General features: G+C 39.5%; 1 protein-coding gene across 1 annotated transcript in view; it reads right to left on the minus strand.

Moving 5' to 3' along the window:
* The window catches only part of GHR (growth hormone receptor), a 250981-nt gene that overhangs the window by 21059 nt on the left and 203528 nt on the right, over positions 1-26394 (minus strand). Inside the window, exon 4 of the mRNA XM_058564158.1 lies at positions 6451-6580. Coding sequence (XP_058420141.1) covers positions 6451-6580 — 130 coding nt within the window. The remainder of the gene's footprint in view (positions 1-6450; positions 6581-26394) is intronic.

Genomic DNA, 26394 nt, shown 5'->3' on the forward strand with positions numbered 1-26394 from the left:
ATAGGAGGCCATTTGGTACTTCTGCCTATAGTAAAAGCATCCATTCATTGGCTGCATAGGATGTGCCAGCTCCTAAATTAAGTGACTTATTGGTAGGTACTTTATTATCCCCATTCTACAGATGAGGGTTCTGAGGCTTAAAAGTATTCCTTTATTAAAACACTTCAGAGAGTCAACTCCCCAACTATACAGTTCCCAGACAACAGTGAGTCTTTGGACCTGGGTGTTTCCCCAACTCACGGTGGGAGGCACATTGATGGCATTCTCCAGGCTGGTGACACTAAGGCCTGGGTGGCCTTAAGGTGGAAAATTGGCTACCCTACTCTTAACCACTGCATCCTGTGTCCATCTCCCCAAGGCTGTCCTATGCTCAGGAAAGTTTTCCCAATGCCTTGAACTCCTTCCCATACTCCTGATTTTTTCTTAATTACATGAAGAGCCATGAGACCATTTCAAACATGCTGGACATCCAGGTGACATTTATGAAATATGGAAATCCTAGCCATTTTTTTCCCCATCCCTGAAAGAGACAAAAAGCATGAATCCAGAAATGTAAAAATCTTTCCAAGCCCAGAAAGCATTTTTCTTTCCCATTTTGTAAACAGGAGTGGACATTTAATTATAGTATTAAAAAAAAGGAAAACAAATTGAGCTGAATTGAATCAATGTGTTTGCCTATCAATCAGTTCCTTTTTTTTGGTTTCTCTACAAAGAACAAGCTCATCTTTCCCTATATCTTGGATCAGATAAAAACAAACAAACAAAACAAATCATGAAGGATAGATGGACACATGAAGAAACTGAAGAAATCAGAAAAGCTACATCTCCATATTAACTTTCCACCATAGAGTTATTCATCTCCATCCCACCTTACAGAAAGCATTTACCTAGATGACTGAAAATAACAGCAGGATGTGTTTTGAATGGCAAAGAGATGCAAGGAAGGAAATCAGAGTTTTGGGAAAGGAAATTCTCTGGTCAGCTGCCACCGAGACCTGAACAAAAATGCAGAGCAATCAAAAGATCGTGCCGACTCAAGTCCACCATAGCAGGAACAGAGCAAACGTGAGAGAATGTGACACAGCTCTTCAAAGTCCCATCTGACTGACTGACTGAATGAATGAATTCAGCAAACCATCTTTGGGTGCCTATTATAAAAGCATTATATTAGCATTATATCTGGCACTAGTGCTGTGCAGATATAATGATTAATAAGATTTGTCCCTACCTTCAGCTCAGAAATTACCATCTGAATAGTTTTCTTTGGTCTCTTGCATTCATTCCATTGATATTTAATGAGCATTGATTATATAAAACACTATGCTGGACACCATGGAGGCTGCACATATGTCTAAGGAACTAGTCTTGCCTCAGGGGAATGACTAAAACACGGTATTACAAACAAATGCTCACAAGTAGTGCTTGTTAGCCTCCCTAAGAGTTCAGAAGAGGGACTGATTGCTCTGGCTGTTCATGGAAGGCTTCAAGATGGAGGTGGTGTTTCTAGCAATCTGGAAGGATGGGTAAAAGTTTTAATAGAAGGCAATAGAGAAAGAAAGAGAGGGAACAGAGTGGTCAAAGGCATTGAGGTAAGGACGTATGGGCTTGAGTGTGGTGAGGGGTGCAGGAAGCAATGGAATGATAGGCAAGCACTTTCTTAAATTAGAATTGCTACTTGGGTGGGGTAACTTATTATTCCCTTGTTATTCACTAGGCTATCAGCTGAGAAGAGGGTTTATAAGTCAAGGAGACATCAAACCAGGTAATCTGTGGCTGAGGAAGAAGAAGGTAGGAATGACCCTGTGCTAGCCAAGGTGCCTGGGGCTGGCAGGCCAGACTGTGGAAGTCTGTGAGCGTCCCTCTGGGGGATGGGTGCCGGGCAATAGTGGAGAACCAGGACGTCGCAGGCTGTCAGGAAGGCAGGGACTGGAAGGAAGGGAGGAAGGAGCTGGGAGAAGACACATGTTTCCTTCTTTACAGCTGTTTCTCAGGCTGGTCTATTTGGCATTAGGAAGAAACGTGTGCAGTATCAGGGGGTCCTTGAGACAGCTGCTCATCAGCTGTTGGAAAGAACTTGGGATTAACATGGCAGAAACACCAGAGTCTGAGACAGTGAACTGTTGCTTAAATTCTGGTTGAGATCCTTAAAAGTTGCATACTCTTGGATGAGAGGGAGATTCATCAGTGATGGGAAAAGCACGTAGGTAGAGGGTGGAAGAAAGGACACAGTATGTATGTGTATGTATTTAATAGGAAAAAGATAAAAAAGACTAGGGATAGGTGGGTCATTGAACTATAGTACGGTTTATTTTGGTTTATTTTATCTTGAATTTCAAACTAAATAAGAGTGCCTTAAAGAGAATGGTAGAACAAGATTGCCCAGGGAATGAGGCTTTCATATAATAGTAGAGGGGAGAGCAAATGTATTTAGCATAATTGATAGTATTAAAGTTAGTATTAAAATGTCCTAGCGATGAGGGCCAGTGCTTAGCAGGTCTGGATTTGTAATAGGGAGGTTAGCTCTGTGTGTCTCACACAGTATCTCAATGTTAGCATGTCAGCACCCTGGTTCCCAAGGGGACTGTAGGAAAACCCTGTTTAGATTATCCCAAATCCATTAGCTCCACAGAACAAACAACTTAAAGCACTCATCTTAAGCATGAGGGATCAGAAATAGCTATTTCAAAACACAACTCCCAACCCCCTCCCTCATTAACCCAAGTTGAATTTTATATTAAATAAATATTTAAAACTTATTTTTAAACTATTAAATTTAGACCAAAAAACCAAATGGACTCACAAAACAGATACTCTGATGCCTGCCTTCACTGGGTTGAATTTCTATACAGACGACCAAAACCAGGTTATGGGAACTACTCTCTCTTTCCTTTAGTCTCAAGAGTTAAATGCTTTAGATTTGCTTCCAAACTATCTTGTGAAATAGGAGTGAGAACTATAGAAAGAGACTATCAATAAAAATCAGAATAAAGAGCAGAAGAAATGTTTTCCATCTAAAGACAACCAATTGGAAGAGAAATCATAAAAATAAAACATCATTCATGTTCTAAGAGCAACTGTTCTTCATTACATACAGCTCATGTGTTTTAGGCTTAAAATTTAACATTTTCCTTAGAAAAAAGAAAATAAAGTAACAATGCCCTTTCTCCTTTCTAATTTCCGTCACAACCTTGCATGAAAATAAACTTGCTTCTAAAAGGCCAGGGTAATTTGTTGAGGGGGCTAGTGTGGCGATGGCAGAGGTGGGGGGATACAGCCTTAGGAACTGTCTTCACATGCCCACTTCTTTTGTAAACAAGGCATTTGCAGGCAAGAAACTGAGAGCAGAGCATCTCTGACAGGCTCCCCAGAGCCTCCTTTTGCTGTGCCTGTGATTTGCATTCATGCTGAGTCCCTTCCAAGCTCAGAGGTTGAATCTGGCAGGGTCTCCATCACAGGGCGGCAGAGACTGTTCTGAATTAGCTGCCTCTCCTGCCAGCTCACCTGGCAGGGAGCAGAGCCAGCCAAGCGTGCAGCTGGCTCTGGGCCTTTCTTGCTGACAGCCTGACGTGTTTAGATTCCCTTGTGCTTTAGCTACCAAGGCCAGGCCTGCGAAATGCAAGTCCAGTGCATTGGCCCCTTCTCTGCAACTTCCTGCCTCCACTGTTCTGGTTCTGGATGAAATCACGTCACAGTTTTATTTACACGTCAGGGATGGGCAGTCATGATTCTATAGTTCCAGGAGTTGCCTGGGAACTGAATTCTAAGAAACAATGACAGGAGTCAGAAAGTGCATTTGTAATGTCCTCTGTGTGAGTGGGCAATGCGAAGTTTAATACATTTGTGCACTAATTGGTGCAGTCTAGTCCTGATACTCCTGACCCCTTCATTTCTACCCTTTCCAGATAAACTGGGCTGGCGGCTTATGCTATTTTGGCTAAGATATCCAAAATAATTATATTTTTATAGAGAAAACACAAAATACTGATTTTGCAAGTTTGGGTTGGCACCAATCATGAGGTTGTACATAGGAAGTTTGAAGATGTGACAATTTTTTCTCCTGGGATCCCAAACTCCACTACGGCAAAAACTAATGATATCCTTCTGAATATGTCTGAGATTTTCCTTCACCTGGTAACATTAACTGGGGCATCTCTGTTAGCACAGAGCCTAGGTTTGGACTAGAGATGTTGAAAGGCCTGGGGTGTGCAAAGGAGGCCTGGAGGAGAGTTACGTGGCTCTGATGGATGAGAGTAACGGACAAATATATATTTGTGAAAGCTTCATTCCTTTGGATTTATCTTTTTGATCAGGTTCAAATTTGGTGAATATTAGGGTGGTTAAAACCCATTTTCGTAAAGTGGGCCCAACTCTGCTATTTCTCTATTCAGCTTAGGTAATTGTGCCTGTACAAATAACTTATTTTGTTTTGATTAAGCCAGCTCTCTAAGTTGCTGAAGCAAAAGCAAAAGGAACCTACTAAAATCTCTCTTCATTTAACAGTCAATTCAATAGATATTCAAAAGTGTTATCAAACATAATAGTTTCCTGTCCAAATGTATTTATACAAATCAGCTTCATCTACTGGTCCCTGCCTCTCTGCAGCGTCAGGCTTAATGGAAAAAAAGTGCATTTGGTGCCCAACCATTCCATCTTTGTGTGCCCTTTGGGCTACATCCAAGAGACTTCTCTCACACCTGGAAGGTGGGTAAAGCCAGTCCTAGTTGTTAACTCAAAATATTTGTTATTTGCAAATTAAGCACCTAACTCTTCATTAAAAATGGTCTTAGAGCATATCAATAATCACAAATAGTAAAGAATCAAAAATCATTTTTGTAGTCCAGGAATTGGAATTCTGTATCATTATTATTTTAAATTACTACTACATTACCAATAATAAGAATAGCAGCTACCATTTATTAAGTACTTACTATGTGCCAAGCACTGTGCTAAATGTTTTTCATGTACTATTATTTAATGAAATCCTCACAAGAAGCCAGAAGGCAAAGTCTATCATCCCCTACTTGCAAATGATGCGGCTGAATTGTGAAGAGACCAACTAATTTGCTCAGCATGACTGACCGAGCGAGGGCCGGAGCCAGGCTGAAGTGCCAGTTGGTTGGCCCTGAGCCCATGTCCCTAACTGCTCGCTGCATCTTCCTTCTTTTTCCCCACTCCTCTGGGGGGTAGACAGCAGCAGCCGTGGACTGATGAACACCACCAACCTAGGATAAAGGGTCTCCACTAACCTTGCATTTTGGCTTAGGCCTTCCTTAGGGGTTGGGTGGAAAAGAAGACATGCTAGTGTTTGAGCCTAAAATTTAAAAAAGCAAAAGGCACAACATAAGAGTAAACAGAAACGGAAATAATGCCAAGCAAGGGGTGAGAAATAAATGACTTGGGTGGTGATTATATTGAGAGATATCTATTTCACTCTTCCAGTTATCTTATAGGACCACTGGTAAAAATGCAGTAGAAAAGTATTACAATCCCTTATTGAATGTAACTAATTTAACAGGAACATAGCCTACTTTCTACATAGAAACCAAACTGAGTCTTTTAAAACATACATCTTTTCAAAAAACCCCGATGGCTTCCCACTGCAGAGAAAGTAAAAATCAAAGCCGTGCCATGGCCTACAAGGCTCGGCACAGTGTGGCCTCTGCTAACTCTCTGCCCCCTTCTCATATCACTTTCCCCATCTCCCACCTTGCGCCATCCACACTGGCCTCCTGCTTTCCTCATACATGCCAAGTTGGCCTCAGGGCTTTTGCACTTGCAATTTCCTTTGTCCGGACAGCCTGTCCCCCAGATATTCACGTGGCCTCTCTCACTTCATTTATGTCTCTGTTATAATGCAACACATCAGAGAGGCCTCCTATGACCTCCTCATTTAAAATATCACCCAAGCTCCCTACACACACACTCTGCACACTCACCCTCACTTTCACATACTCACTCTCTCACACACTAATGCACATTTACACATGCACACTCAGGCATTTCCATATGCTCACCCACACTTTCACACACTCTCACACACACTTACACACTCACCCACACTTTCACATACTCACCCTTCACCCACTCATGCATGTGCACATATTCACACACAGTGCTGACACTCTTCATTGTTTTTCTGGCTTTATTTTTCTTAATAACTCATATTACCAGCTGACATTTAATTTATTTTTTATTGTCTGTCTCCCCCCACTGGAAACGAATCTCCACCAGGGACTTATCTTTTTGGAATCACTGCTATATCTCGAGTGCCTAAAATAGTACCCAACACATAGTAAGGGCTTAATTAATATTTTTTTTGAATAAATGAATGAATGAATACATTTAGGTCATTGAAAAAAATCATTTCCATTCCTACCACTGCACGCAACTCAGTATACTTTAATCAGAAAATCCATGGAGAGGAAAGTCAGAAAGGCATGCAGGCTGCACCTTCTAATATAGAACAGCTGCACGGATCCTGGGTGCTTGAAACCGTGACGACCTCCATCTGTCCAGTGGCATGAAAAAGTCTCTAGTTCAGGTGAACGGCACTTGGTGAATTTAGGCTTCCCAGAAGAATCTGCAGAATAAAAAGAAAAGGCAAGGCATGAAATCAGGAGGGTAATGTATGGTCCTAACAAAACACATATTTAAAGCAGTAAAGAAGAACCACTTCTTTAGAAAAGCTGTTTTCCTGGGTCACAGGTTCAGAGCTGTTGCTTGCCAGTTATTTCTCTGCCAGCCTTTGCTTCCAGGGACAAACTGTTTTGTCATTATTTCAAACATTATTTCTTAGGGCCTATTTAAGAAACTAGAGCTAGAGACAAGGATTTGGGTATAGGTCGTTTATTTGGCAGGTGACCCCTGGAACTGGAAGTGAGGGAAAGAGAGGGAAGCAGAGCGGGAATAGTTAACAAAATGTGTGTTATTCAGCAAGTTACTACAGTGGCCATTTGGGGCCGAACCCCACAGAGACTCCCGGGAGAAGCTGTATAGAGTGTGCCTTACTGGTGTCCTAGACAAGGATGGGAGGCTGGGGCGTTTATCCACCAATTCTCATCACCCACTGGTTGAGGGTTGCTCTGGAGGTGTTCACGCCTGTGAACTTCTAGGCTGCACCTGCACATGGGCTGAGGATCCTTGCTTGACTTCTGAGAAAACCTCAGGCACTGAAGTGTCCCCAGCAATGTGCATGGTGGCAACTGTCCACCACAGATGGCTGCCCTGACATCAGGTGGGCCAAAGGGAGGTGACGTGGGAACCACAGGATCCACTACCGGGCCTTTTCTCTTTTTATAGATTTTTGATAAAAAGTCACTTATGTTTGCATTCTTTTAAAAGATTCAGCCAGTAAGTTCATTGAATAGATGCTGACTCTAAACAACTTACGCATATACATGTCAATTCTAACTCGGGAAGTAGAGAATGCCTCCCATGTGTTAGGATATTAGCCCAAATTCCTCTTCATCTATGACATCTGCAGTTATAGATGTGCAACAGACAAGTCGGAGGCAAAACTGATATTTGTGTCAATTCTCATTGTCCTTCTGACGTCCATGGCCATTTTGGAGACAGTCAAGTTTCTTTTTTTTTTTTTTTTGGCTCCTTAGAAGATTAATCTTCAGTTCAACTGTAAACTTAATATATTTGTTCTCTGATCTAAAACTCTCATTCTTGGGCAATAGGGAGGCTCTCAGTCTTAAAGTATCTTTGTAAATACTTTAAAACATAATTTAAAAATAAATAGCATGCAAACACATAGAAATTTCCAATTCTAAGTTCCAGGTACATATCTGGTATTCTGAACCGAAACATGCCTATTTTTCCTCTGTCAACAAACTTATAAGGAATGAGATGATATAAACCTTCTAAACAAATCCATCATTCAGCCATCCATTCAACAAGCACTTATTAAACATCTGTTTTGTGCCAGGCCCTCCTCCAAGGATAGAGCAGTAAATAAAACTGATAACATCCTGGTCCTTGTGGAGTTTCCTTTCCAGTGGGGGCTGGGGGAGGTGGAGATCCTAAGCAGAGTAAGAAGAGACGATAGGGCTGGGAAACAGGGACCCCACCCTCCTTCCACTACTACTCATATTTGTGCAGTGAAGAAGCTCAGGGTTGGGGAATGTGTCCTTGTTTTAGAATACCTGCTGCCCTGAACAGTCTGGCCATGAGCAAATGTATCTTCAGGAAATCCTGAGCTGCCAGATGGCTCCTTTGCCTTGGGAACCCATTTGGGGATGGCAGAATTTTTTTCTTAATAAAATTCCATAGTCATACTGTTCTAAGAAATATTCTTTTTCTTGTATGAATTAAGAGATTTACAAGAGTTTTGGGGGCATGGATAGGGACTGCCTTCGCACCAAGGGCACATGGTGAGCCCTCTCTGGGTGGTCACCGTTTAAGAACCCCTCTCAGAGCACTGAAATGTAGGGGCCTGTATGATCTGTTACAAATGAATTCAGGGAAAAGGATGTACATTTCATTAGGCAGGCACCCATTCTACAGTAAAGGACCTGGAAAAGTTCCTTTTTCATTAGCTGAAGCACTGAAAACAACATTTTTAGGTGGTTCCAGAAAATCAGTGGTTAATAAAACATTTAAACCATGACAATTTTCATGCCTGCAGGTTTGAGGAGAGTATTTCACATTCTGACTGCTCTTTCACACAGAAGGTAAGAAGAGGAAATGCATGGATTACAAATTGAGAGATGTGTGTTATACTCCGGGCTCTAATACTATTTAGCCTTGATCTTCCCAAGCCATCTGGGCCTCAGTTTCCTCAATAGAGCGGCTGGAACAGAGAGATTCAAGGTACTTTACAACTTCACTTTTACAATAAGTGAAATATACAACCATTAATAATAATGTACGGAACCAAAACATAATTTTGGCATTTGAGCTGAAACAACCAGAGAATACCAAATGCAAATGCCGTTCGAGTTCCTATATTCCCTGTGTAATAAGCCTGCCACAGAACATCAAGAATAATAAACCCAAGCCCAAAACTTGAAACAGAAAGGAAAACAACTTTGCTAGCTGGGGGACAAAAAGAACTTAAAAAAAGAAGAATTAATTTGAAACACACTTTCCTTGCTTAAACTTACTATTCTTGTTTATCCTGTTTCCTTTTAACTCCAGCTGTATAGAAACCCCCATATTGTCTTATTCTAAATAAGAAATAGGAAATTCGTGCTTTTGGTGCTAATGTGATGAATGAAGTGTGTGTCCATATAGGAACCCTGATATAGACGTAGTGCAGCAAAGATATTTTTTTGTCTTTTTTATGTCTACCTTTCATTGTCCACCCTCCTTACCCTACCTTCCTCCTTTCTTTCTCTTTCCTTGTACCCTTCTCTCTTTCTTTCTTTTATGGCCGGGTATGTGCTGTTAAGTGCTGCAGCAGATAGCTTCTCAAATGGCCCTCAGTGATCCCTACCTCCTGTTATTCATAAACTTATGTATTTCTTCCCCTCTAGTAATTTGCTTCTAACCTACAGAATATGGCAGCATAGAGGGGATGTCACATCTGTGATTAGGTTACAAAAGATTGTGACTTCCATCTTGCTAGCACACTCTCTTTCTTGCTGGTTTTGAGGAAGCAAGCTGCCATGTTGGTGAAAACCACATGACAAAGAACCGAGGGTGGCCTCTGGCCAAGAACCAGCAAGAAGCTGACATCAGTCTAACAACCCTTGAAGGTTCTTCAATGCTTGAAGAACTGCATCCTGGGAAACAACCAGGCATAACACATTTTTCATAGCAAATGGAATGTATCACAGTGAGTGTGGTAAAGTGGGTAACTTCTCTTTTGGAGGCAAGAACAACTGTATTGTAGCTGGCTTTTTAGCTCCTTCTCAGTCATATTCTGCTTCAACTATTATCACTGTAGCTAGAGACATCCCACATTCCTAAAGGCCTAATTTTAATTATTACTACCATGTTACATACATGTCACATATTATATCATGTGGAATAATTTATATATATTATCTCCTTTAATACTGACAGCTCCAGAAGGGAGGTATTATTTCCACTTAGAAACAGGTGAAATTGAATATTTAGAGAAGTTAAGTGAGTTGCATGTTTATACTTCTGTAAGTAGCAGAGATGATATTAAAACACAGCTCCCTGTGATTTCAAGGCTAAACTCTTAGCACTAATGAAAAATAGTAGTTTTTGTTGGACAATTTTCTCTTGCTTTTCAAAAAAGGTCCCAGAGGGAAAAATGACAAGCTCAGAGGGGCTGGCCCAGTGGCGTGGTGGTTAAGTTTGCACGCTCTGCTTTGGCAGTCTGGGGTTCACAGGTTCAAACCCCAGGCACAGATCGACACACTGCTCATCAAGCCATGTGGTGGTAGCCACATATAAAATAGAGGAAGACTGGCACAGATGTTAGCTCAGAGCCAATCTTCCTCACCAAAAAAAAAAAAAAAAGACAAGCTCAGATGTGCTCTTAATTCAACTCTCAGAAATCAGTAACCTAACAAGCCCCAAGAGCAGCATTTCCTAACTGTGAAAGCACATCTGAATCAAATGGGGACCTTTAAAAGATACTGATGTCTTGGCCCACTCCCAGAGACTTGAGTCAATTTGTGTGGGCCACAGCCCGAGTATTGAGATTTTTAGCAGTTCCCTAGGTGCTTGCAGATATAGCCCAAGTTGAGAACCACTGCCATAGGGAAATAAAGTTATATGTAAGCTCGGAAAAGTTGGCTTTCCACATTATTAGGTTCTCTGGTCAGTTTTAACAGAGCTACGTACCCAGAGAAATGCTTGGTGTAAACTCCTGTGAGCCTAGTTCGGGAGAGTGGGTCAAGGATATGAATATTAATTATCACCTAAGTAGAGTATAACAATGTTTCATGATGAATGCTTGGAGAACTACGAGATATTTTAAATATATGTGCAAAATGGTAATATGTATGTATATGTATATGGATACATATGTAAATCCATATACATATGGATGCAAATCCTATCTAAACTTCTGGTGGACTATAAACTGTTAATAGGAATCAATTAATTAAGAATAAGTTATACTGGTATTCCAACTGAAATTATTATTTAGAAAGCTTGAAGAGAGTTTTACTAAATTCAGGTTTTTAAAAGTTGATGGAGTGCTATTGTATCGAAATCTGCAATGATAGAGGGACAGTGTCAGAGCGAGCTAGGAGGCACTGCTGGCTGCAACACATCACCTTTGACAGTGATCATGGCTGATTTTCCAGTCAGACTGGCTGGGCCAGTGGAAGTTGGCTCCCTCCTTCACTGCCCAGCGGTTCTCCCCTTGGAGGAAGATGATCTTCCCAGACAGTACACAGAGGGAAGACATCAAGAAGCTGTTATATATTGTAGTCATTTGCATTCTTACCCTCTGTTCTTTCACTAGACACGCTTTTCTATCCTCAACCCATGATAAAGCAGAAACAAAAACCAAATGAAATCACATACCACTTCCCAATGTCTGCTTGGAGTTTGGGTTAGGGGAGAAAGAAGAAGAGGAGCAATTGAAGTGGGAGGGAAGGCTGGAGGGAAAGGAGTCTTTGAAGGCAAAGGATGACCTTCTTCAGAGCTCTGGGTTGTGGAGCAGAAGGCACTCAGCAGTCATCTGCTCTTAAATGTGGAAGCTTCACTGCACCATGTCGTGTGGACCATCTGCTGGCAACAGTCCTGGACACTTGTTATCACCTCTGAACAGAGGCTGGGGACTTAGATGCCTTGTGTGGGGCTAGGGGCCTGAAGGGAAAACCCTGCCCTCTGACCAAAGTATAACTAAATACAACCAGTGGAGAATTTCCGTTTGAGTTGGGCAGCAGTAGACAAACAAAGAAAGGAAGAAAATAAAACAATAGTCCATAATAAGATTAAGAATTAAAACTTGTAAAGACATACAAAAAAAAAACAATTTTATAGAATAAATAAATAAACTTCAAATATGATTTTCATCCTAAAAGATGAAATAAATTATAAGACCAAAGCAGAGTATGTGGTTATCTGTGCATGAAAAATGAAAGAATAAATATCGTAATGAGAGAAAAGCAGGAGGCACATTGGACCAAATGACTTTTGGCCCCTTTCTGGTGGATCTGGGTTCTGCTAAGAAATCTGCATATGCAGTCAATCAAGAGTCAGTTTTAGAAGAGAAGAATAGTCACAGCTTGCTTAGTCACCCTGATCTGGATAAAGAATCGTTACTGCTGAACATAAGCCAAAGTGAGGAAATACTTATTGTCAATCAAAATAGCTTTCACATGTTCTGAAGATTGCACAAGCACACTGGTCCAGGCCAAGTATGGTGAAACTGTAATGTTCCTTCCATAAATAATAAACAAGAGATAGTGATTTGAGCAGCATTAGTCCACTTCCTAGATTTCGCCTGCACAGGCTTTGGGTAAAATCTTTGGGTGACTGATTATAAATTATAAATGTATCAGTGATTTAAGGACATCTTTAAATTTAGCCTTTATATTAGGATAAAGCACAGAACAGAACATTCATGATCCTCAAAGGTTGGATGAGAGATGTGAAGATGTCATTTTGCCGTGATGGAAAGAAGTTACTTCATTCAACATAGTAGCTTTTCCAAGACGTCTTCGCAGGCAAAAACAGAATTGAAAGGGAAATGACAACATAATAGCAACTGAGACTTCTTGGGGGTTACCATTTGCCAGCCACTGTCCTGTGCATTATATGTATCAACTTTAATCCTCACAACAATGAGGTAGGCACTGTTATTCCTACCTCCATTGTATAGATGAGGAAGTGGAGGCACAGAGAAATAAAACAACTTGCCCAAGGTCACTTGGTTACTAAGTGGCAGAGCCCTGGTTCTCACCAGGCACTCTTGCTTCAGAGTCTGTCATCTAAACCAGTACACTCCTAGCTTTCCAAGTTCTCGAAAGTGACCCTCAGGAAGAAATATTTTTTTACATCATGACTCAGTATGCACATATTTATATATAATAAAATATCTCAAAACATATTAACTCTTACTGGCTGTAATGAACTCTAATCTATTCTATTCTATTACAATTTATAAACAATGTTGCTCACAACTGGGTAAATCGATTTACTAAGGGGTCACTAGTTTCAGTTTGAAAAACATTGCACACAAATTTATTCTGTCCCTATGAAAGCTGAAAATTAATATGAATGTTGGTCTGCAATTTCCTCCAAGTAAGGCAAGAACATTTCATTTATCTGGCATGGATTAGGAGATGATCAACAGAACTGCATTTTCCAGGTAACTGAAACTTATTCTTGAAATTATTTTTTCCAAAATATATTTTAAGATTTTTTGAATCATTAACAAAGTCTGGCAAGCGTCATTTGACCTTTTTAATGACTTTGCATGGGGGTCAGGGATTATCATACTGAATTATGGTGTAACCCTGCACGTAGGGCTGCTGAGGGAGCCCGGCTTCTTGCCCCTACAGTAAGCAGCACTGCTGGTGACATTCATACTCTCACTTTAGCTTTGTCTAATTCACAAGGAATGACATAATTTCCCTGGAATGACATAATCTACTAAATACAATAATTTATTAGAAACAATAACAATTCTTCATCTTGAGAGCTGCCTTGACAATTGATGGAAGTTAGGGGAAGTAACTTTTGATAATACTGGGTAGTGGCTGAGGGCACAGATTCTGAAGCCAGACTCCTGGGTTCCAATCCCACCTCCATCATTTACAATCTGTGTAATCTTGGGCAACATATTTAACCTCTTCAGTTTCCTCACCTGTAAAATGGGGATAATAATAGTATCTCATAAGGTTACTGTGAAGATTAAATGAGCTAATAAAATATGTAAAGCTCTTAAGATAGTACCTGGTACAGAGTAAGCATATAAGTGTTTGCTGTTATTATTTCTACCTTCACAGTCAGCTGTGACTGTCAATTTATGATTTGTTACCTAGGAAGTGCAAAAGATGAACTTTGCTAAACCTGAAATTCATCCACATTTTACATGTAATTACAAGTCCACTGGTGCTAGTTGAAACATCTGAAGTGTATGCGGTGACATTGTGACAGCCACTTCCCTCACTGTTCAGAGGTGATTCTCTGTGGTTGTGTTCTAGACGGTCACAGCTATAGAAGTCTGGGTTCTAGATAACTGGAGGAAGTTGCTATATTATTACATATTAGTATTAAAATTTAAAAAAATTTCCAGCAAAGTCTTCCTTTGTGTTTTCCTGAGAAATAATTAAAAGACAATGCTGCAAGTCTACAAAGAAGCTCACGCGGGGAGCAGAATTACCAGTGACTCATGCAGACGCCGTAGGGCTGGCCCTAAAAGGTTCTCTGGAACATTTAGAATGCTACTTGGTGCTTTTCCCTGTTGACCTGGGCACTCTGGACTCATAGCAGAAGGTTTAACAGCTTCTTGGCAATGATCTTTTCAGAAAAGGCATATTAAATGGAAAGAGTGCTGACTGGAATTTGGGGAGTTCTGGTTCTCTCACAGGTAGACCATCCAACTATTCCACCTCTGAGCCAATGACACCCTGAACAGAATGGGCTGGGTGGTTGAATCATACTTGTTAAATTTTACGTTTTATTTTTTTTTGTAAAGGAAATTCAGCCTAAAAATTTGCTGGGGCTTCCTGGGGACTAGGTTCTGTACCGAGGGGTACTGAGTTTTGCGCAGTGCCTGGTGCCCAGTACGCCCCCAATAAACACTTAGGTCGAGAGGAAGGAACCCCTCCCCAGCTTGCTGGTCCTCCCTTTTGAAGCTCTGCTTTGAGGCCACACCTCCTTCTCCAAAGCACTCCTGGCATTTCCAAAGTGCTCTCTTATTTGAAGAGCTTCTGGAACTAAGTGATTTCTCCACCAAAGAGCACCTCACATCCCATTTCACTAAAAGTCATGTCCTTGGTGGATGCTGGTCTGTCAAAATACGGTAAAAGAAATCTGAAAACTTCCTGGTTGATCGCTATTGTCAAAAGTAGCTGAGCTACCTTATAGGGAATGTAGTGTCAAGGAGCACATTTGAAAAAGACTGGTGGGCTTTTGTTTTTTAACCCATGGGACTGCCAAGTGGTTATGAAACCACAAATACTCAGTTTGCATAGGCTACTGGCAAAAAAGGCTTTAAACTAACAATGGAAATTGGCAAAAAATTTAATGAAGTATTTTGTATTGGACAATACAGAATGTAAAAAAATCACCTTTATACTTGATTTCCTTTATGGTTCTCTGTGGAATTGAGGAAGGCACAGCCGTAAAATCTTCTGCTTAGGCACTTATTGGCTTAGAGTTGAGAACAAGAGTTCACAAGATCTCCCCTGAACAATTCATTTCTTTCTTTTTTATTATTTTAAATTAAACTCCAGTAGGCTTTTAAAAATGGATTCCTGGTGCATTTAAAAAATTGTAGGGTTGACCAAAATAAAGGCTTAGTGAACACATCCGGTCACTTTAAGATATATGGCAAGTCAATTGAACCTTGCAGAATCTGGGAAAAGTATATACCGCACATGTGGTCTGGCAGAGAAGTTAAGTGGACACAGGCTATATAGACAGCTCATGTACACAGCAATGTCAGGAAGCAGAGAGCTGTGTATGTGCTACTACTAGTGTTTAAGCATTTATTGTATCACCAAATCTTGCTTTTTGTTGTTTTATTTAGTTTTCATGGAACACTTTCTTTGTAAAATGTACTGCATTTACTTCCCTTTTAAATAATTGCCATCGAACATAACTCTGGTTTTCAACACTCAGGGGCATTAATCAATCGTCTTCCTTCTCCTCTTTCCTTTTTCCTTCATATCGTTTATCTGGTGCATTTAGCTTACTTAATGCCTTCACATTATTTCATTTAATTGTCTTGGACAGAGTGATCATATACTTCTCTGATTTAAAATTTGCTCTCTTCTCCCTTGATATTAGGTTCTTCATCCATCAATTCTCTAAAAACTACTGTGACTGCTGATTGGGCTTCTTGGGTGGCTCTCTGGTGTTCTTTTCTCTGGCTAGAGAGGGGGATGTGCCAAGGCAGCTACAGCAGCCCCAAGTTCCAATACTGTAGCCTGCTGGGAGACAGAAACAGGAACATCCCCTCAAAGACACATACTAACTGCCCTGCAGAGGAACTGACTTAGGAAATAGAATTGTCATTTCCTAAGTTTCATTATTTTTTAAAAATTTATTCTGTATAGCATGGTTTTGAGATGTCCAAGACAAAAAAACAGCACTAAATTCAGCAAAATTTATTTTCTATTTGGTTAAGGTAACGGACATCCGGGACAATATAATCAAATAATTAAAATATAAAGCAAGAAGATGTGGAGTAATTGGAACCTCTGGTAAGAATGTAAAATGGTACAGCCACTGTAGAAAACAGTTTGGCAGTTCCTCAAAAAGTTAATGACTGTTATGACCCAGCAATTCTGCTTCTAGGTATTGAAAACACGTGTTCACACAAAAACCTGTACAAATACATTCATAACAGCATTATTCATAATAGTCAAAAAGTAGAAAAAACCCAAATGTCCATCAACTGATGAGTGGATAAACAAAATGTGGTATAATCATTTAATAGAGTATTATTCAGCCATAAAAAGAAAGAAAGCACTGATACATGCTACAACATGGATGAACCTTGACAACATTTTGCTAAGTGAAAGAAGCCAGACACAAAAGGTCACATATTGTATTATACCATTTATATAAAAAGCCCAGAATAGGCAAATTTATAGAGACAGGAAGTCAATTAGTGGTTGCCAGCAAATGAGGGGAAGGGGAAATTGGGAGTGACTACTAATGGGTACAGGGTTTCATGGTGAAGTGATGGAAATGTTCTTCAATTAGATAGTGGTGGTAGTTGCACAACGTTGTGAATATACTAAAAACTACTTTAAAATGGTTGAAATGGCAAATTTTATGTTTTGTGAATTTTATCTCAATAAAAAAATCTATCCAAAATATATAAAGCAAGAAATTATACTTAACACTAAAATTTACTAAATATAAGTTAATTTTTATTTTCTTCTTAGCCTTCATTGGGCAGTCACTTTTTCAATTTAAAAACCACTACTCATTAATATAGGTATGTCACTGTCACAAAAACAGGGATTTGTATGGATTGGTCCCGTGGTGTAGTGGTTAAGTTCGGCATGCTCTGCTTCAGTGGCTGGGGTTTGCGGGTTCAGATCCCGGGCGCGGACCTACACCACTTGTCAGCCATGCTGAGGTGGTGACCCACATACAAAACAAAGGAAGATTGGCATGGACGTTAGCTCAGGGCGAATCTTCCTCACTAAAAAAAACCAAAAAAACCACAGAGATTTGTAACTCATTGCACAAAAGACACTACTGGATCTCTCAGCCACAGGAAAATGTCCTAAATGAAACTTAGCTGATGCACTTGTGAATGGGGTTGTCAGGTTCTTTTTAACGAGATGCTCCAAATTCCTGAAAATTAGTAGCTGGCAGAGGGACTATAGACAGAGTTAACACATTGCATGCTGGAATCACCTGGGGAATTTAAAAAAATACTGATGCCTGAGTTCCATCCTTTGAGACTCTATTTTAATTGGTAATTTATGGAATCACCAATTTAATTGTCTGGGCATTGGATTTTTCAAATCTCCCCAGTGATTTTAAAGTGTAGTAGAATTTAAGAACCACTGACTTTTATATCATCTTTTTCCTTCTGAGCCCAGAAGGCATCCTGCTTGTTTCTACCACGTGAGCCTCTTGTCTGGTTCTCACATTCAAGTTCTTAGCCAAAAATGAGAGGAAAAAGTAAGAGTGGGAACATTCTAATCCGAGCCTAAAAGTATGGTAATGCTTTGCCAACGTCAGATCTCTGTCACTGAAAAATATGAACTTAATGAAGTCTAAGGGGAGCCTTCTATTGCCAGAAGAAACCAACCGACAAATGAGACTTTATTTTCCCCATCTGGTAATTTTGTTGAGGCCATTTAATTCTGACAGATGATGATATACTCTTTCATGTAATTTCATTTCTAAGGTTTGGAGTCTGAAATGCAATAAAACAAGGTCTTTTGTGACGAGCACACCACAGCTTTTTAGTTTTAGGATTTACCGCTAAATTCAACATTCATTTATTCAACAAACAACCATTGAACACCTGTTTACGCTACCAGGTTTCAGCTTAACACCATTGCTTTGTACAGTATATTTTTTACAGTATACAGTAAAGAAACAGCAGATTTGGTCCAAGGATCACGGCACACTAGACAGACTATTTTATGTAAAGAGGCTGGGGCAGCTCCCTGAGAAAGAGAATCAGCTCAGTCATTCTTTCTTAATAACTTTTGCTCTTTGTACATTCTCTTGGTGGAATTACTACCACCACATGTTTGGATTTCTAAGTCTATACTATTCAGATTTAAAAAATGTTTCATGTATATATTTCTATTTGCATAAAAGAATGACAAAGATAAATATGGTATACATGGACATGACCTCCAAAATGCAGGAACAAAGAACATTTTTCTATAAATATTTATAAATATACATATTTCTCAGGAACATAGCTTGTCATTCTCTTATGTGTGTGTGTGTGGTTTTTTAAAACATGTTTTTTAGGTATTTATTGCTGCAGTAAGGCAGCTGTGTCACACTTCATTCTTCTAAACCCACGAGTTCTCAACCAGGAATGAGTTCTCCTCCTCCACTCCCACAGGAGATATTTGGCAATGTCTGGGGACATTTTTGATTGTCACAATTGGGGTAGAGTGATGCTGGCATTTAGCAGGTAGAGGCCAGGGATGCTGTGAAACATCTTACACTGCACAGGACAGTCCCCACAACAAAGAATTATCTGGTCCAAATGTCAACAGTTCCCTGTTCCAAACAAATAATTAAAACAATTAGATTACAAAATAGTTCTCCAAAATTTAAATATATACCTAGAATGAAAAAAGCTAACATAAAAATCTAAATCCTCCATCTCCTCTACCTCTCGTCTAAACGTTTTTCTGCTCAAGAAGGAAAAATACTTTGTATTTTTAAGTCCTTTGGATTTTTTAAGGGACTTTCACATCAGACATTCCACGTTTCAATTAATCAAGAAGGATTTATGCAGCACCTATTATGTGTAAGGCACTCTCTCAGGTGCAGTAGGAATTATAAAAATAACATGACACATGGGTTCTGCCTTTGAAGAGCTGCAGTCTAGTACAGGAAATAATACATATGCATATGAGATGTAGCTAACAATAAAAGGCAGTTAAAATAAAGATAACTGCTTTAGGAACTCAGAGAAAGTAGTGATTATAAACAGCTAAGGGTGGAGGGACAGGCAGGTTTCAAAGAGGAGTAAGGAGAGGATGATTAACTCATCTCAGTTTGCTGAGATGGAAAAACGCTGGGGATGATCACCGACCAAATGCCACCATGGACACATCCGTACACAAAATTAGGTTTATTCGCCCTCATACCTACTGAATCAGAATCTGCATTCTAACAAGATCCCAGGTCATCTGTATGCACATTAAAGGTTGAGAAGCATTGACTTAAGGCACCTGACTGCCAGCCAAGGGCCCTTTCTAACTGGACCAGTTGTTCTCAACTCTGGCTGCACATTAGAGTCACCTGGGGATCTTTAACCAACTACCTTCCAGAGATCTAATTTGATTAGATTGGGCGATGCCTTACACAATGTTATATGTCAATTATATCTAAAAAACAAAACAAAACGAAACACTATTCTCAATGTTTCGAATTAAAAAAAAAGATTAGGGTGATGCCTGGGCATTCACAGTTTTGCACATTGACTCTAATGTGCAATTAGGGTTGAGGACCACTGAATTAGTACAATGAGCTTCTAGTTAGATTAGTATAATGAATTCCTTCAGCAACTATATTGAAAGGCCCCTCAACTGCTGAGCCCTGTGGAAAAAAAAAAACAAATAAGGATTGGCAAGACAAAGCAGCATGCATTGACTCTCTGGGGGGAAGGGGACCAGTCCCCGTATGATGAGGATGTTAAGTGTGTCTGCGTTGGCTCCCAGGGAATGACAGTGTGGTGGACAGCACAAGCCCCTCTTGTGGGTGACCTTCCTGGGATCTCCCAGGAAGGTCCAGCCATAAATTCTACTTGTGTGGAGCAGAAACATATGCTCACAGCTGTGTTTCAAGGGTTCTCAAGTTGCAGTTTGAAGAATATATGGCGGTGAGAGTGCAGCTGCCTTAATTGTGGGAGTCATGGAAGTTAGTGTTAGATTCTTTGCCATAGATCCTGAGAGCACAGCCAACTCTGGGCTCCAGGATGGCCCTGTGTCAGTCCACACAGAATAACCATGGTTGCCTTTGTGGGAAAGTTACAACTTCTCAACAGAACACATCATATCAATCCCTGGCATTTCTCTCCTGCAGCAAGTTTCCTAAGTCCTCATAGTTCTTTCTGGAGAGCAAATGTTGGAGAGATCTGTGTTTTTTAGAGAGATGCTTCTCAAACTTTAATGTGTTTAGGCCTTACCTAGGGATCTTGTTAAAATACAGATTCAGTAGGTGGGGGCTGAGATTTTGTACTTTGGACAAGTTCCCAGATGCTGCTACTGCTTCTGGTGACCATAGTCTCAGTAGCAAGAATTTAGATCTTTGCTGTCCAACATGGCAGCCACTAGCCTCATGTGGTCTTGAGCACTTGAAATGGGGCTAGTGTGACTGAGAAATTGAACTTTTAATTTTATTCCCTTTAAATTAATTAAAATTCAAATTAAAAATATGAAAGCAGTGCAAAATATTTTTCCTTAAATATAACTTTAATGTTTCAGTAGGACTACATTTCACTCTAACTACTGAAAATTTAACATCCCAATTGAGATGTGCTGTAAATGTAAAATACACACTGGAGTTTGAAGATTATGAAAAAATAATGTAAAATATATCTCATTAATAATGTTTTTATTAGATTGATTACATGTCAAAATGATAATATTTTGGATATATTGGGCTAAATAAGATATATTATTAAAATTAATTTTACCTGTTTCTTTCTTTTTTTTTTTTTTTGTGAGGAGATCAGCCCTGAGCTAACATCCGCCAATCCTCCTCTTTTTTTGCTGAGGAAGACGGCCCTGGGCTAACATCTGTGCCTATCTTCCTCCACTTTATATGGGACGCCGCCACAGCATGGCTTACCAAGCAGTGCGTCGGTGCGCGCCCGGGACCCGAACCATCGAACCCCGGGCCGCCGCAGCGGAGCGCGCGCACTTAACCGCTTGCGCCACCGGGCCGGCCCCTACCTGTTTCTTTTATTTGTCTAATGTGGCTACTAGAAAATTTAAAATTGCATATGTAGCTCACATTCTTTTTCTATTTGACAGTATTGGTTAAGATGGTAGAACTGATTTCAAAGAAATAACATTTAATTAAAAAGGACGAATTCAGAAAACATATTGTGTCAGGTTTAAAAATGGAAGATCTAAAAAAAGTTGCTAAATTGAAAAATTGTTTATCACAGTATACAGCTAACCCCATTTCAATGACTCCATCCCCTCTGGTCCACTCTCCTGAGGGAGCTCAGAGTTCTCATCTAGTTCATGGACACTCAAGGGCCCCTCAGCAGAAGACCCAACCTAACCTTCTTGAGCAAAGCCCCTAATATTCTAAAATTTTCTTTCCTACCTTATTCCCTCTAAATTCCCATTTCCAATCTTAGACCCTTGGTAGGTAGGAGCAGTATGGAGTAGTAAAACAGCACAGGCTTGCAAGCCAGCTGAATTTAGGTTTGAATCCTAGATGTATGACTTACTAGAAATATCACATACATTTTCTAAGCCCCAGTTTTCCATGTGTAAAATGAGAGCAAAATACTTACAGAGTTGCTGAAATTAAATCAGATTATTTATATAAGTACTGGCACATGGTTGGTTTTCAACAAAGAACTACCACCGTTATTACAGAGAACAAACTCATCAATTCTTGTGGATTGGTAGCTCCTGACTCCTTGATCTATTGACCTCGCAGCAAGTTTTTGAAGTGTAGCAGGGCCTTATACACTGCAATGCCTTAGCCTAAAAGTATGCCTCACAATGAGAATCTGAAGCATTGGAATCATTCACTTAAAAAGATATTTAGGACTAGGCAAATCTCTTCATAATCCACCAATGGAAGCTACCTTCTTATCCATGCACCCAGTCAGTCTTAAATGTAAAACAAATTTAGATCAGAAGTAATGGACTCCCTAGGTTCTGTGGCAGGGTTTCTCAACCTTGGCACTATTGATATTTTGGACCAGATGATTTTCTGTTGCAGGAGGCTGCCCTGTGCATTGTGGGACATTTAGCATCATTCCTAGCCTCTACCCACTAGATGCCAGTAGCAGTCCCCTCTCGCCAAGCTGTGGCTACCAAAATGTCTCTAGACATTGCCAAATGTCCCCTGGGGTACAAAATCACCCCTGGTAAGAACCACTGCTCTGTGGGAATGTATTACTCACTTCAATACCTCAATTACAGATGCTCTGATTATATTTAAATTGCATAATTACATTGAAATGGAATAATTTTTATTGTATATAAGTAAAAGCGTTTTACTTAAACAGTGCATCGATTTAACTACCATTGACTGAGCTCCAACTATGCCCTAAATTCTTGCCATATGCTTTCTCGTTTCATCTTCACAACTCTTCTGTGAGGAATGATGTGCAAGAGTATTATAATCTTCATTTTATAGATAAGGAAGCTTAACTTCAGAAAAAGATAATTTTTCGCCAAAACACAAACTAATAAGTAGCAAAGCTGGGATTTGAATCTCGATTTTTCTCACTTCAAAGCTTTTTCCCAGCATGCTGCACTGCCTCTTTCAGTTTTAATTGGTTTTTCTCTCTATGGTAAGGTTGCTTTTTTGGCATTAAGCTCACAGATTTATCGGCTTCTTTGAGCCCATAAATAGTCGATAAATAGCCAATAAAGCTATCTATCTTTATTAGATAGCTTGTAGACACCAGAGCTTAGAGATTAACCGTCCTGTTCTTGATTTGAGAAGGTCTTGTGCTTCACCTTTTACCCTCATTTATATGAAGCAAATAGGAAAAGCATCTCTATTATCAGAACCATATGTATTCCCTAAACAACAGTGCCAGATCCCTTCATGAAAATGAGAAACTAACAACAGTCCCTGCCTCTGTGAAGCTCTCAGTCTGTTTGGGGAAATAAGATTTACACATATGAAATGATTTAAAAAGAAAACATTTTAGGATATACGGGAGTAGCTATACAGAGCTGTATAAAGAAAGGGAACACCAGTATGAGTTACAGTAGACCTAGAACACTTCATAGAGAAGTCCTAACTGGAAATGGAAACACAAAAAAATGGGAGTGTAGTTTAGGAAGCCGATCATGTATAACAGGTATTCTACCTTTAAATTTGCCATTGTGAATTAAGAGAAGAGGTTAAATGCATGTTGGTGAGTATCCATTTATCTACTGGTGGACAACATTCTATTGGACAACTTTCAAGAATAAACGGCATAAAATCATGGTCCACATTTGCCTCTCTCTCTTCCAAGTCAGGATTTCTGCTCACTTCTAACAATAACCAATAGACAGATTAACACACAGAAGAGTTAGAGAAGCAACATTTATTTCAGACATAAAAGAGGATTCTGAGACCATGACTTTGGCAGTTTCAAAGAGAAAATACTTTGTATGTAGTCATACACTCTTAGAGCTGGAAGAGACCTTGACAGTCAGCTAGCCCCACCATTTCATTTTACAGATGAAGAAAATGGTGTCCAAAAAAAAGAGAAGTGAATTGGCCAAAGTCACACAGATGGTAAGAAGACAGGCTATGTGTTCCATTGCCTCCATGAAGTAAAATTCATGGTCACTAAACTTGGATGACCTCTTGATAATTAATACTATGTATTTACTTCAGACTTACCAACCTCTAAGGCCCTACCAAATTTCAAAGTGTCATGTTTATAGACAGTGAATCGATTTTGATCCTGAGCTCTAGACTCTATGACAATATTAAGACCATGTTCAGGGTCCCAGTGATAAGAAAAACAAGTCTCTGATTAGGCATTTTGAAAGCCTATAAGAAACCAAAACGAAGAATTATTTTAAGTACTAACATTCAACCTTGTAATGAGTTCAGAATTCCATGTAATCAACCTATTTTATTACACTAGATGGCAGCAAATAGGTATCCAGGTGTATAGTCAGTTAACTAAGAAATTGAAAACAAAATGAAAGCACATACAGATTGGGTCTAAACTTGCCTGAATAAAATGAAAGCTTCCACAAGCATTAAGCTCTTGCATGCTCTTGAACATTCTTGAAGAAGTTGTAGTTCACCTTGTATGTTTTTTATCGAATTTCTTCCTTACACACAGTAGGGTGCTAAAAATAGCGGTGAACTGCTGCAATGCTGGATTGTAAAATCACTGATTCATCGGCAGGTAGGGCAACACTTTATATATTTCCAGAATGTTTTTCCTGGCCATCAGAGGCAGAGCAATAATCAGAGGATAAGGGATGTGCAGTAGTAAAAAGACGGGTCTGGGAGGAGATATTGCAGGATATGACATCAGGACTCACAGGACAAAAAAGTATATTAATGAAAGCAGGCTATGAACACCAGCAACAGAAGTATTTGAAATTAAGATAAATTAGAGGCTTCATAATCACCAATAGGACCAAAAGATTATCTAGGTTGTCTCCAAATGGAGCAGGCAAGATGATCCATTGGGGAAGGAAAACACTAAAACTTTTATTTATAAGTGTTGTTATAAGTGCTGTTCATTTGAAATAGGAAAAAAATTAAGGTTTACTAATACCAAACGTATAGAGTCGCATGGAGCCTTCACTCACCTGTGTCAGTCACATGTCACATTTGGTATGAGAGGAATTCTGCAGGAAGAGTGGGAGGGCCACAGCTCAGAGGGGTGGTTACTAGCACCTTTAGTTGTCTCTTCATTTAATGTGTTAAAGCATTTTTTACAGGTTCCACATGGCTGATTTAATGGATAAACGGATTGTACTGATATTATGGTATTTTAACTAATCATGATGTAACAAACAAGCAGCTTAAAAGCAGTCGTGTAAAGAAATCTCATATTGAGGGTATTCTAATAACGCAAGCACAATTCAACAATAAGGAAACGGCTACGCTGACACTTTTCTCATCCCTAGATTAAGCTCTAACTAAATCTGATAGGAAATTGACTTCCAAAATGGGAAATTATCCTAAAGACTATCTGAAATATAGATCGACATTTATTATAACTACTATTTATTTTTTGAACTTCTAACTTGGTGTATATTGTGCCCTGTTCAGATATAAGACTGAGATAGTAATTAAAACCAAATATTGAAATAAATGATACATATAGACGCATCTTTCAAATTGTTTCATAAATTGTTAAATGAGGACTCTCCCCTCTAAAAGAAGTAAACTTCTTCAAACACACTGCAAAAAGCATTTTGTTGTATTAAACGTTAAAATTAAAATATTTTGTAATTGCTTGGTTCAACTTTATCAAGACTTTAAAATTTATATTTTATATGTGTTTTATAATAAACAAAAGACGTTAGAACATTGTGCATATATATAATTTACAAATATATAAACATGTATATTATGAGTGTGTGTTCAAAAGTTATTTTCCTAATGGGATACAGAATCCAAACTTCAGCGACCTATGACTGAGCATAATCCCTTTATAGATGAATGGCTAAAATGAGGCAAAAGGCTTAGGAACTGCCAATGTCACTACAGAGCATCGATGTCCAAATTATCATTCAAACTCTTTGTTTCTTTCTACTTTGCTTTCACACTTTTCTCAGGTTTAACTTATCAGGTGTACATTTAGGTACACAGATCCAGGGCAGAGACCTGGGCTCCTTGTCCTCTTACAACTCTCCAAGTGCCTTCACCCTTAAAGGATTGCTCTGTTGGAAGCACAAACAAAGGTACAGGAATATTAAAGAGGAGACATCTGCCCATCAGATAAAATGCAACCATGTACAAAGGAAGGACTCTGATATTGGAGCAGAAAGACACTACAAGATAAGCTATAGGCTTATTCCTATAATTAAATCTTTTCCAACGAACACTCATAAGCAAAAGAATTACTAAAAATGTATTCACCATTTTGAACTATACAGGAGAATGAGGAATGGCTTAAAAATAAAGGGTTATTGTGGGTATGGAGAAAATAGGCTGGCATTCCGCGGCAGGCACAAGGGGAGTTTCCCTCTCAGATGAAGGGTTTCCATGGGCCAGATGGTTTTCTTCCATGTTGGCTCCCTTGTCTTTGTAGAGATTGGCTGAGAGGCCATAACCAATGGTCTGCATAAGCTCTGCTAGAGAAGGTATGGATATGCCCTTCTTACAGGGCAGTGTTTCAAACATGTGGTCGTGGGAGACTGGTGTGCTCTCTACCTGGGGAGCCTGAGAAACATC

This window comes from Diceros bicornis, chromosome 20 (assembly GCF_020826845.1).
Source record: "Diceros bicornis minor isolate mBicDic1 chromosome 20, mDicBic1.mat.cur, whole genome shotgun sequence".
Taxonomy (NCBI): Eukaryota; Metazoa; Chordata; class Mammalia; order Perissodactyla; family Rhinocerotidae; genus Diceros; species Diceros bicornis.